The sequence below is a fragment of the Heterodontus francisci genome, chromosome 47 (assembly GCF_036365525.1).
Source record: "Heterodontus francisci isolate sHetFra1 chromosome 47, sHetFra1.hap1, whole genome shotgun sequence".
Classification (NCBI taxonomy): Eukaryota; Metazoa; Chordata; class Chondrichthyes; order Heterodontiformes; family Heterodontidae; genus Heterodontus; species Heterodontus francisci.
In genome coordinates, this window is record NC_090417.1 from 3,944,883 (window position 1) to 3,958,246 (window position 13,364).

The window sequence follows — 13,364 nt, forward strand, 5'->3', positions numbered from 1 at the left end:
TAAGGCAAAGGATCTTTGCTCGGTTTTCAAAAACAAGCACATAAAACTCCTGTAAACTGGGATTAATAATTTTTATTTTGAAGAGGTGGGCTAAAAGCAAGGATGAAAGAACACCCAGTTTTAAGGGGTGTGTCCTAAACCGCAGAAGTACTGGAGAAATGGAAGGGGTGCTGCGAAATATTGGCTCCATTTTTGAGAAGTTAGTTGCAACAATATTTTTGAAACCTTCTAAAGGTTAAGTGGAGTATGTTGTGTGCTATCTTTCCAAAAGTCAACGCACAACATACATTGTGCCTTGATGTCAATCAATTGGTCAGAAACAAGGTTATTCAGGGTCTGCACAGTGCTCATAACAAGGGAAAATGATCTGCACAGCAACAGGGTCACTGATCACAAAGTATTGATGTCGGAAAGCACCACCTTAAACACTATCTATCTCAAAATGGAACTTCTTTGAGCCTGCAGAGTATGCCTGTCCTTTAAGTCAGACTTCAGGAGGCCCCCTGCACGATACTGTAAAATATAACAAACAGAGTCTGTCATTTTCAAACCTGTGGAAGGCTCAGCACAGGCCACAGTGTTACAGGGGATTGGGAAACAGCTTGATGAGTGACAACTGAATGGTGCTGGGAGCAGGAAATACATTTAGGTTACAATTGAGAAATTCCCAGGAAGAGCTCTCAAAAACTTGACTTCCCTGTGCTGAACCCGAAAGGAAGCAACCCAACAACCAGCTGGGTGGGTTTATATGGGGGTGGGGGGCGGAAAAAAATAAAATCAAACCATAGGTACAATGTCACAACTCAAGGTTGAGAATGACACAACATGTTGGAAAAGTCAAGTTACAGGCCCCACTGAACTTCAACAGAGCAGTTGGAGATTTACTTATGAAAGGTGTGTAAAGCTGAGAGTTTTGCAAATTGTTCTTTAGTATCCATGGAGTGCAGTTAATCCATTAATATATTTCATATCCATTCACCACAATGCAAGTTCTCCAAGCAGAAAGTCATTGCAACACTTCCACAAGCATTGAAAGAAAAATCAGTCTCTTGTTGGTGCTATGGTGGAGTAGAGTGCTACTTTTCACAAAACAGAAAGATGAATGGCACTGTTAGTGCAATTCAGTGGTATCTTTTTCAATGCCAAGTCAGAGTATCCTGTGACTGAGGGACAAACCCTGAGGTAGCCACTGATGGATATCCCCATGGATATTTTCACCTTCCCCTGGGAGTATGAAAACACAGCAAACAATCTTCACTGGCTTGAAGGCTGGAAAGAAAATTGATTCAATGCATACTTGACAAACCATTGAGTTCCGCTGGTAGCAAGGCACATGTCTGTTCCATGCCTTGGAGGTCAGGCTATGATCAGATGTACCAGGGCACCTCAATCATTAACTGCTGTCGATACCAAAACAGAAATGCTTTTCAAACATTATTGAAATCCCAGAATTGATACAATGCAGAAGGAGGCCACTTGACCCAGTGGAAAGCTCTACCAATGTGTAAACACGATGAGTCCCACTCCCCTGCTCTTTCCCCAGAGCCCTGCCCTTTTTTTTCCCTTCAAGTATTTATGCAATTCCCCTTTGAAAGTTACGATTGAATCTGCTTCCACTGCCCTTTCAGTCAGTGCATTCCAGATCATAACAACTCACTGTGTATAAATTGTTTCCCCGTTGCCTCTGGTTCCTTTGTCAATCAGTTTAAATCGGTTTCCTTCTGCCACTGGAAACAATTTCTCCTTATTTATTCTAGCAAAACCGCTCATGATTTTCAGCACCTTTATCTAACCTCCTCTTAAGCGTCTTTGCCCTAAGGAGAACAACCCCAGTTTCTCCAGTCCTTCCACATAACTGAAGACCCTCATTTCTTAGTACCATTCGAGTTAATCTCCTCTGTCCCCTCTCGAAGGTCTTGACCTCCTTTCTAAAGCGTGGTGCTCTGAATTGAACAGAATATCTCAGCTGAGGCCTAACCCATGATTTATAAAGGTTGAGCATAACTTCCTTGCTTTTGAACTCTACGCCTCTCGGATACAGAAGGAAGCCATGATATGTTGCAATACAACTATCACCTATCACTATGACTGGGATCACATCTACTACATGACAATACCCACAGCCAACATCATGACTGCAAAGTTGTTTCTGGAGCAGATGGTGTCATGAAGACCCCACCTGCCAAGAATGAGGCATATTAATTTTGTCATATGAAACATTAATTTTAAACTGCTGCTGGACTGAAGAGATGACTTGTCTGAAGAGATCAGCAGTGGCTAGAAAAATTTGCATTCTAAGAGACAGTTACCCAGGAAAAGACAATGGAACTGCTCCCTGATCCAAGTAACCCAAATGGATTTTGGTCACCAGACACTGCATGTGGAACAAGCCAGCATTCCATTCCGCACCCCCCACCCCCACTGGGGGTGTCTGCTAAGATGAAAGGAATCCACAAAAATGCAGGAGAGTTTGTTTTAAAAAAAACGAGTCACATGACAAACCTGCTGGCCCAGGGTTTTTGAATTATGTTCACAGGACAGTTTGAAGTCAGAGACTGCTTTGAAGACAAAATAGCAGGAAGGTCTCTCTCCCTGTCTATCTCTCTCATGAATTTCCAAATCCAATGAAGCCACTTAAGCCTCAAGAGAAAAGATTCCGACATTGAAACTAGTTTGAAAGAGTGCACTGGGCCCCAATGAAACAGCAAGATTTAACTGCAATCAAAGACTCTGCATTGAACTCAAAGGACAGGAAATGACCTCCATCTATTGCTTCAAACTTTTCTACTTTATTCTTGCTCCTTTTCAGTCTCTATCTGCATGTGTGTTTATTGCGTGTGCATGCCAGCATATTTTTTAGTGGTTTTAACCAAATTAGAGTTTTAAGATAAACAAACTTACACCTTTCTTGTTTAAATCTAAGAAAACCTGTCTGGTTGATTTCTTTGCCTAACAATTGGAGAGCAGTGAACAAGGATCCACTGAGGGTGGGGGTAGGGGGGGGGGGAATGCTTAAAAACACGGTATTTTTAAAACTTAAACCCTGTTATGGTCAAACCAGGCAAAGGCTGAGAGGGAACCCCTAGATCCCTTTCTCACCTGGTTGTTACAATGGGAACTCCCGAAGTAAATGGTACCCTGATTGAGTACCACAAAATATACCAGCAGTAAATAAATCCACAACAGTCTATGAGAGCTGGTCTGATAAATTTGGGACCCCTTTCAGTTAAGATCAAGCCCCTTCTCCTTTTTGCTCTCACCTTTCATTAGCTGCGAGACTAAATTTGAGACATAAATCAAATGTTCTGTTGGGAAACAATTCCTTTTCCTTCAAGAAAATAAAATCAAGATTGTTGTGCTGAGTGCAATTCAGTAATGAAAGGTGGATTTCACCTTCCTTTTGTACTGTAATGCACCATGATAGGGTCATTAATGATCCAAAAGTCACCAAACAAAAGGCCAAGCCCCCAGGACTCGAAAGTAAAGTAGGTCAAATTCCGCTACAAGGCCAGAATTTTATTTCTGGAGTAGAAGAAAAGATAATGAATCCGATGGTAATTCAAAATAATTGCTCCGCAGATTGAAGAAATCTTCTGAACCAAAAGAGGTTAATTGTAATGAGGCTGCAGTGTCACAATGCATCAATCATGACAAACAGAACCTTACAAGCAAGCTCGAAACACAATAAAACACCTCAGTAGTTTGTATTTTTATTGCTTGCCCCCACAGTCTGTCGGTTGCAAACTCTATTCTGAAAATGATTAACTCAAGCGTTATCAAAATATTCTTGGCACACCAGTTTGGCAGGATGCCTTGCCTTCTCACCCAAACCTTGTTCCTGCACAATGTGGTGCGTTCCGTCCCGAGACAAAACACGAGATAATGGACCATGTGTCTTTCACAATGGAATGTGGAAAATATTTACTGTGTTGGGGCAGATGGCTGAGATGCAGCTTCAGTTTCAAACGTTCTCTGGACTGGACTGGGATGAAAGTTGGCTCTGTCAGAGGGCCTTGTGTGATTGAGTTTAAAATAATATGCTTGCATTTCTATTACACATGATCGCACTGAAATGTCTGAAGGTTCTTCACAAAACAACTTACTTTTGAAATTCAATCTGAGCATTCGCACCAATTCCTGGTCGGAAATTATCCACTGGTCAGTGACCTTTCATCAGTTCTGACCTGAACCATTACCTCTGCTTCTCTCGCCACAGATGCTGCCTGACCTGCTGAGTATTTCCAGCACTTTGTTTTTATTTCAGATTTCCAGCATCTGCAGTATTTTGCTTTTATGTCACCATTTATTCCTTGTTAAAACATTTTTCAATGTTTGTGACTCACCTGAAAACTACAGGTTCCTTGCATGAAGGGAGAGCTTGGAAAAATCTCACACCATGCGAGCGAATACAAAAAGCTGAGTGTTTGGTGCTGTCCTCAAAATCGGAAAGCACTCCATTTCTCAACACCAATATTCATCACTCCATTTCTTAAAGGGAACGGAATCTGCCTCCAAAATCCTCAATGCAGCATTAGCTGTTTGGTGGATCTGTTCCAGCTTACCACTGATCAATAAATATACTGCAAGATGTTATCTCATTCACAGTACCAGCGAGCATGTTCTGAATCCTTGACATTTTACTACAACTTATTTCTTGAGACAGTTCAATGTACTCAATATACTTTATACACTGAATAAACTAGGAAAGAACTTACATTTCTACAGTGGTGTTCAGAGTGAAGTAATTTTGAAGTGTTGTCACTGTTGCAACCAACTTACACACAGCAAGATCCCACAAACAGCAATGTGATTGTGACCAGACAATCTGTTTTTGGTGATGTTGGTTGATGGATCAATATTTGCCAGCACACCAGGGACAACTGCCCTGCACTTCTTCAAAATGGTGCTGTGGGACCTTTTACATCCACCCGAGAGGGCGGACGGGGCCTCGGTTTCATGTCTCATCTGAAAGAAGATACATCTAACAGTGAAGCATTCCTTCAGTACTGCACTGGAGTATCAGCCTAGATTGTGTACTCAGGACCCTGCATTGGCTTCTGACTCAGAGGCAATAGTGCGACCACTGACGACATCATCGACTTATATTTATTTCGTATCTTTTAACATAGCAAAACATCCCAAGCCACTTTACAGAAGCAACTATCAAACAAAATTTGACACTGAGCTTATATGATATTAGGACAGACACTTGGTCAAGAGATAGGTTTTACGGAGTGTCTTAAAAGAGGAAAGAGCGGTAGAGAGAGGTTTCGAGAGGGAATTTCCAGAGCTTAGGGCCTAGGTGGCTGAAAGCACAGCTGTCAACAGTAGAGCAATTATAACTCGGAATGTGCAAGAGGCCAGAATTGGAGGAGCTTTACCCATTGACCAGCCAGTCCCCTGGGGATGTCACAGTGTCGTGCCCAACAATATCCAAGTTTCTCACTACTGTAGGCACTGACTTAGGGGGAACAACTATTCTGCAATCTTGATACAGAAGCAATGCACCTCCAAATCTCAGATTGTTGCCTTTCTGCCTTGCTCAGGGTGAGGAACCTGGCAGTAATGAAATTATCACAAGGACAGAAAATGTTGGCCAAAATCTTCTGAAGCCACTTAATGTCTTAATTCAGGAGTTCAATGTTTGAAAATTACAAGTTCTGAAAAATTGAAAACTTAGCATTCTCACCTTTCTTTAACATACAAGTGCCGACTGCAGCAAAAGTGGATCAATATGATCCATTTGAGACTGCAGGAAACAGTGAGAGAATGAAACTATGCTCAAGCACAAAAGATCAGGGACATACGCTCTTAGATGAAGCCAGTTGGTGACTATGTGATGAATATCAGTGTTGGGTCATAGCATGTATATGTCAGGACTTTGGAGTGGAGGTGCTGGATCAAAATTGTGTAGGTCTGGGTTCAACTGAATGACTGTTTCTACCAACTAGCATCCATTCACAGTCAAACAGGCAACAAAAGCAGAAACATTGGAGAGAAGACATGTTTGGTTCACTCAGTATTTCAAGTGGTGACCACTGGAGAAGATGGCGTCATTGAAATTCTTTCTGGCAGTAAATGTGTTTTTGGTTTGTCTGCAGTAGGAACATCAAAAAAAAAGGGCATGTAGCAATTGTCACTTCCGAGTCACAAGCAATTGCCTTTGAGGCTTATGTGAAGAAATAGCTGTCTTCCAGCAATAATCATTAGAGTTCCAGAAAGGCTACTCAGCAGAAAGAATGCACAATGGAAAGTGAGTGCGAACTGCTTAAAGAATTGAGAAAGACTCAAATTGTAAAGACAGAGGCCTGTTGAATTCTGTGGGACATCAGCTTCCCTCACGAGCATTTCTGCTGAGTTCTGTGGGACATCAGCTTCCCTCACCAGCATTAAGCCAGGAAGGTATTGAGGGATGACTGAAAGCTTTGTTGAAGAGATGGCTTTTAAAGAGCTTTCTAAAGATGCAGAGGAGTGAGGAGGAGACGTTTAGGGAGGGTGAGCCACAGAATAGGAGTGCGACAGCAACAGATTTCCAACCAATGGGGGGGGGGGGGGGGGGGGGTGGGGGGATTGTCGCATTCTTCCAGATGTACAGACATGGAAGGAAAGTCACTCATCACACTTGACTCACCCATCCAGAGAGATCTGAACATTTCCCATTGTCGCATCTGTTTCTGAAATCATTCCAGGATGTTTGTTTCCCCGACTCTATTTGGAAGTTAATTCCGCATCTTATTCACTGTGAATGTGTGATGTACCAATAGTACCCTTCTTCAATTTGAATTTGTGAGGCCTTCGACACCCACAGTTCAATTTCAAGGAATATTCCAGGTTAATGATTCCCATTCACTTACCATGTGTAATAAATCCTATCTGTGTATAAGGTTCTCTCTCAGACATCTCCTTTCTAGTCTGATAAGCTCAAGTCTCTCCTGCAAACCCAGACTCTAACACTGGGGATGAGTATTCTAACCCCTCTCTGCTCTGCCTCCAATATTTCATTGTTTCTTTCCTTTCTTGACAACTAGACCTGGATGCAGTATTCAAGTTGTGATCTGAGTGGAACATGAGAAAGTTTGATGTATATTCCACTGTTTTGGTTTTATATTTCAACATGACATGAGCATTGTAGATTGCTGCTTTGCAGTGCTTGGCCATGTTTGGTAGTGAATCGAAGACGACTCCCAGAGCTCTTCCAATTTCATCCTTAGCTTTTTCGATGCCAAGAAGTACGTTTGCTGTCCATTCTTCCTTATGGTTTGGGATATTTGTCTGCCTTAAATTGAATCTGCCATTGTTTTGCCCAGACTTACATATGCTCTATTTACCAAGCTGCTTTCACTGTTTCTACTGCCCCTCCTAGTTTGCTTCCTTTTGTAAATTATACCACTTTGCTAAGAGTTTCTGAATGCGGGTCACCGATGTAAATTAGAAACATTTGTGCTCTCAGCACTGAGCCCAGAGATACCTCACTGAGGACTTTCTCCCACTCTGTCATAAATCCTCAAACAAGTACTCATTATTTCTTTCTATCTCATCTCTTATTTCTTTTGCGTTAACTTTTACCACTCAATTTTGCTGCATCAGCTCTAAGAATGTAGTTAAATCTGGAGAGTAAGCTTCTGAAGTTTTTCTCCTAATTCCAAACACCATCTCATGTACAAATAAAACTATTGTTTATTGACTGCCCATGGGTAAAGCCACAGGCAATGCATTGTCTAGTTAATAAAACCATGATAAATTTTGATTGCAGAGTGTTGGTAGGAGGAGAGTGTGCTTGCACATCCACTGAGAAAAATGTTGGCCAGGGACAAAGAGTCTTGGTTCCCAGGTTTAGTTGGGCATGGGGGGGAAGGCCTTGGATACTACTCACTGTGTCATTTGAAGATGTTCCAGTTCAGGAGGTGGGTTTCTGTGCTGTAGTAATATTTACAGGTATGTTGCAATGAAAAATTAATAGAAGGCTTGTCAGTTAATAACCTGAAACTCAGATCGTCCCAGTATCTGACAGTCAGCACTGTACTGCATGCAGAAAGTGAAGGGTTAACTGCACAGCCCTGAAGTATTTTAGCTCTGATTCATATCTCTGCTTCCTTGTACTCTGTGAGCTCTCTGCTCACAGACAGCAGTTTACCATGTGTCAGAGTCAGTTTATCAACTTTGCCTCGCTCTCTTTGTTTGAGTGGGTCACACTTGAGTGTTCCCAGCAGAATCAGGACCATGCAATAATATATTTCATCACCAGACCCAAAATAAAATAAAAGTGCCATTGTCTTGTGAACTGGAAAGGGTGCTTGCTGCGTAGCCACACAGACGCTCAATGAGGGGATTAATGCTATGTTATTGCTTCTCCAGTGATCTGCCTCTTTCAGATCAGTTTAAAATCAACCCAGTCACTGACCTTTGAGTGCCTGAACTGACCCAAACACAGGACTACAGTTCCTTCCCAGAGTCCAACCCCTCAGTCCTGGACTTCAGCAGCTTTCCCCAAACTTTCAGTGCATTTGGAGAAGTGAGGCATGTTCAGTCCATTTGTCTCTCCATTTCCAGCCCTTCAGCACAGACCAAGGGTAAGACCCAAAGCATTCTAGTGTTGTATGGTCAGCTGTTTGAGAGAAACTCACTCCACTGAGGAAGTCAAATTACTAAAAAGAATAATTATCTTTCAGGTAGCCGCTGAACCATCTGTGTACGATGTTGATTACTGGCTCAGTGTGGGAGCAGTGCATCGTGCCAGCTATGGCAGCCATAAAAGGCAGACCAAGAAAACAAGTACAAGATTAATGCTGCAAACAGCGAGCAGACTTGGACTCCAACTTGGTGAGTTTCCAAGTCATTTTGACTTTCTCTGGGTTCTTGTTTATGGATGGCTGAACCAATGACTGGTTTGTTTATTCAGTGTGGAGGGACAGCAGGACTTTCAAATGGAAATTGTCCATTTGTAGTGACTGATGGATCTAGAACAAGTGGAACATAAGTACTAAATTAGGTATAAAATTAAATGCAAGAGATTTAAGACAAAAAGTTGAGAGCATAAGAGTTAATGGTTGAAGCAGAAACCATGTCAACATTTAGGAACATATTAGATAGGTGGTTGAAGGAAACAGGAATAAAGGGATTTGGGACTAGAGTAAACACAGGAAATTAGAACTGTTCATAGACTTATAGGAAGAGGCCATTTGGCCCATTGTGCCTATACTGGCTCTTTGAATGAGCAGTGTTTAGTCCCACATCCCTGTTTTTTGTCTGTAATCCTGTAAATTCCTCATCCTCGAGTACCTGTCCAGCTTCCTCTGAAAATTATTGATGAAATCAGTTTCCACCAACTTTTCAGTATAACATTCCGGATCCCTACAACTCCGAGTGAAAACATTTCTCCTGTAGATCTTTTGCCAATGATTTTGAATCTCTGACCTCTGGTTATTGACTCACTCGCCAGTGGGAATAGTTTTTCTCTGTCAACTCTAACAAAACCTCTCATCATCTTGAAAACCTCGATTTGATCACCTCTTAACCTTCTCCGTTCCGAAGAGAGGTTGGAAAAATTAGGACTGTTCTACTTGGAACAGAATTCCCTCATTCCCAGGACCATCCTGGTCAACCTCCTCTGTCCCCTTTCTAAAGCCGTTACATCTTTCCTGAAGCGTGGCACCCAGAGTTGTTCACAATATTCCAGCTGAAGCTGTACCAGTGATTTATAAAGTTCCAGCATGATCTCTTTGCTTTTATATTTTATTACTCTATTTATAAACACAAGTAACGCAATATACTTTTTTTAACTGCCTTATCAACTTTCCCTGATAACTTGAGGGATTTGTTTATGTGAACACCAAGGTCTCACCAAGCCCCACCTGCTCATCTACACTTTTCAACATGGTGCATTTATATATCCTGTCTTTCTACATTAGCCCTCCCAAAGTGAATCACTCATACTTTACTGCATTGAACTCCATCTGCCATGCTTCTGCCCATTTCACCATCCTGTCTATATCATCCTGAACTCCACAACTATCCCCAACATGATCTACTGCTTTGCCAAGCTTTATATTGTGTGTAAACAAACGCGACATGAAATCGTGTGACATTGATCACAAGTCGTGGGAGTCAGTTGCCAGCATTCGCCAGAGCTGGCGGGCAGCCATAAAGACAGGGCTAAATTGTGGCGAGTCGAAGAGACTTAGTAGTTGGCAGGAAAAAAGACAGAGGCGCAAGGGGAGAGCCAACTGTGCAACAGCCCCAACGAACAAATTTCTCTGCAGCACCTGTGGAAGAGCCTGTCACTCCAGAATTGGCCTTTATAGCCACTCCAGGCGCTGCTTCACAAACCACTGACCACCTCCAGGCGCATATCCATTGTCTCTCGAGATAAGGAGGCCCAAAAGAAAGAAGAAGAAGAAGAAACTTGATAATGCTGCTCCCTAAACCCAAGTCTAGGTCATTTATAAAAAGTGAAAGGAAAGAGTAATGGACCCAAAGCTGATCCTTGCAGAGCACCACGACAAACCATCTCCCAACTACGACTTGTATTTATATAGCACATTTATCATCGTATAATGGCCCAAGTCACTTCACAGGAGGCTTATCAAACAAAACTGGACACCGAGACACATAAGGAGATATGAGGGCAGATGACCAAAAGTTTCATCAAAGATCTAGATTTTAAGGAGTGCCTTAAAGGAGGACAGAAAGGCGGAGAGGTTTAGGGAGGGAATTCCAGAGCTTAGGGCTTCGGCAGCTGAAGACACAGCCACTAATAGTGGAGCTTTAAAAGCAGGGATGCTCAAAAAGCCAGAACTGGCAGAGTACAGAGATCTTGCAGCATTATAAGACTGGAGGAAGTTACAAAGACAGGGAGGGACAAGACCACAGAGGAATTTGAAAGGATGAGAATTTTAAAATTGAGGCATTGCTTAACTGGGAGTCAAGGTAGGTCAGTGAGCAACAGTGGGTGATGGATGAACTGGATTGGGTGCGAATTAGGACATGGGCAGCAGAGTTTTGGTTGAACCCAAATTTACAGAGGGCAGAATGTGGGAAGTCAGCCAGGAGAATGCTGGAATTGTCAAGTCTAGAGGTAACAATAGCATGAATGAGAGTTTCAACAGCAGGTAAGTCAAGGCAAGGGCCGAGTCAGATGATGTTGTGTAGGTTGAAGTAGGTGGTCTTAGTAATGATCGGGATATGTCATTGGTAGCTCATTTCAGGTCAAATAGAACACCAGACTTCCAGACTGAAAAACATCAATCCATCCATCATCACTAACCTTTGTATTCCATCACTGGGCCATTTTCATATACTGCCATCTTCTTGCAAGCCTCTTGTGTCACTTTGTCAAAGGCCTTCCAGAAGTCCATACGGACAAAACAAACATCGAATATCCAACATCTAATGCATTGTCTTGATCAACCTTCTCTGTCACCTCAAAGAACTCAATCAAGTTAGTCAGACACGATTTTCCCTTAACAAATCGATACCGGCTCTCCTTGATTAACCCATGCCTTTCCAAATGCCAAGTTATTTTGTTCCTTATAATGGTTTCCAACACCTTTCCCACCACTGATGATTGGCTGACTGGCCTGTAGTTGCCGAGTTTATCTCTCTCCCCTTTCTTGAATAATGGTATAACATTCTAGTCCTCTGGCACTGATCCTGCATTCAATCAGTGTTGAAAAATTGCAACCAATGCCTCTGCTATTTTTACCTTAGTTTCTTTCAGCAACCTGGGATGCATTCAATCCACACCAGGTGGCTTATCAACTTTCAGTAATGTTGAGAATAAACACTAACAGAGATAGCTTGAGCCCAATGGCCTGCTTCCATATAAATGCTAAGAGCTGACATCACATAGACTGCAGTGATGATTTTCTTTTACTATCGTATCCAATTTTTCCCATAAATCCCCTAACTGCAGCCCTGAGGCCACATGTGTCCCCCATAACCCAGTAATCTGGCCCTCAAAGCCCAGGCAGCTGAGTCTGATCATTGTCTTTCTTGTATGGACTTTATGGGCCTTTAGGTTTGGAATGCTGTTCCAGGAAAAGCTTTGAAACTTAAGAGGAGGCCTGATTATGAGAAATAAGAAGCTGTAATGGGCTCTGTGACTTAGGCTGCAGGTTAACACACCTTCATTCAGTTATATGGGAAGGAACAATGTAAGCCCGATGGAGAAAACGCAAATGGAGTCGTCATAAAATTGGTGGAAAACATTCAGGAGACTCCAGGCTATGTGCCCAGGATAAGTTTCAATTTTCTAGCATTTTAATACCCCATAACTGCAGAATTTTAATCATTTTGAAGTAAGCAGCATTCCGATTTTCAACACTCCAGCCACATCATCACATGCAAAAGATATCGCAGCAGTCCCTCTTCCTTCTACCATGCTGAATCACGATAATCCTCTTCAACTAGTTAACTGAAGTGCCATCACCCAATCAAGTCCCTGTCTTTCACAGAGACTCTCCTCCCCCAAAACCCCCAGTTCATATTTCACTCTTTATCTTTCTTCTCAATTATACCAGCAACCCACTTCAGGCACACACTCTCCTCTACCTTCCCATTCAACTTGCTACTTTGGTCCATTCAAACTCTAATCCCCTTTCCCTCAGTTAAAGCCGACAATCGGACTCTCGACTCCCAACAGCATCGTTCCTGGCCTCAACCTCCTTCCTGTGATGTTGTTCCTACTCGCAGTGCTTCCTGTTCTTGCAGGAATTCCCACCTATACCATGCAGCAAGTGGAACTGCTTCAAAGGGCAGCAGAACTCAGTGACAACGGGGAAAGAGGGGTGCGCTCCATGCTGATTTTCGTCAGCAAACCCTAACAAAGGGCCAGCCGGCTGGAAATGCTGTGCAACAATGAATGTTGGCTTGCACAGCTTTCTTTTAGGACACCAGGTTTTTCACAACAGCAAATGGAGATGCTTGAAGAGCAAGGGGTAAAGAGTACAACTGTGGCTCAGTGGGTAGCACATTTGCCTCTGAGTTAGGAAGGTTGTGGGTTCAAGTCCCACTCCAGAGACCTGAGCACAGAAATCTAGGCTGACACTCCAATGCAGTACTGAGAGACAGCTGCATTGTTGGAGGTGATTGCTTTTGGCAACAAGGCCCGTCTGCCCCCTCAGCTGGATTTTAAAGACCCCAGGACACTATGCTGAAGAGGAGCAGGGATGTTCTCCCAACCCGCCCAACCTTTATCCTTCAACCAACACCCGAAACAGATTATCATGCCAATATTGTTTGTGGGAGCTTGCTGTGTGCAACTTGACTGCCATATTCCTACACTGCAACAGTGACTCAGTTTCATCAGCTGTCAAGAGCTTTGGAATAGCCTGAGGTCATGAAAGGCGCTATCGAAATGCAAGTCT

At 42.7% G+C, this 13,364-nt stretch overlaps 1 protein-coding gene across 1 annotated transcript in view; it reads right to left on the reverse strand.

Annotated features, from left to right (window-relative positions):
- LOC137357071 (ankyrin-1-like) overlaps positions 1 to 11,369 on the reverse strand; it is a 183,208-nt gene extending 171,839 nt beyond the window's left edge. The window contains exon 1 of the mRNA XM_068023055.1: positions 11,264 to 11,369. Within this exon, the coding sequence (XP_067879156.1) occupies positions 11,264 to 11,354 (91 nt within the window). The 5' untranslated portion in view covers positions 11,355 to 11,369. The remainder of the gene's footprint in view (positions 1 to 11,263) is intronic.
- Positions 11,370 to 13,364: the final 1,995 nt, after the last annotated feature.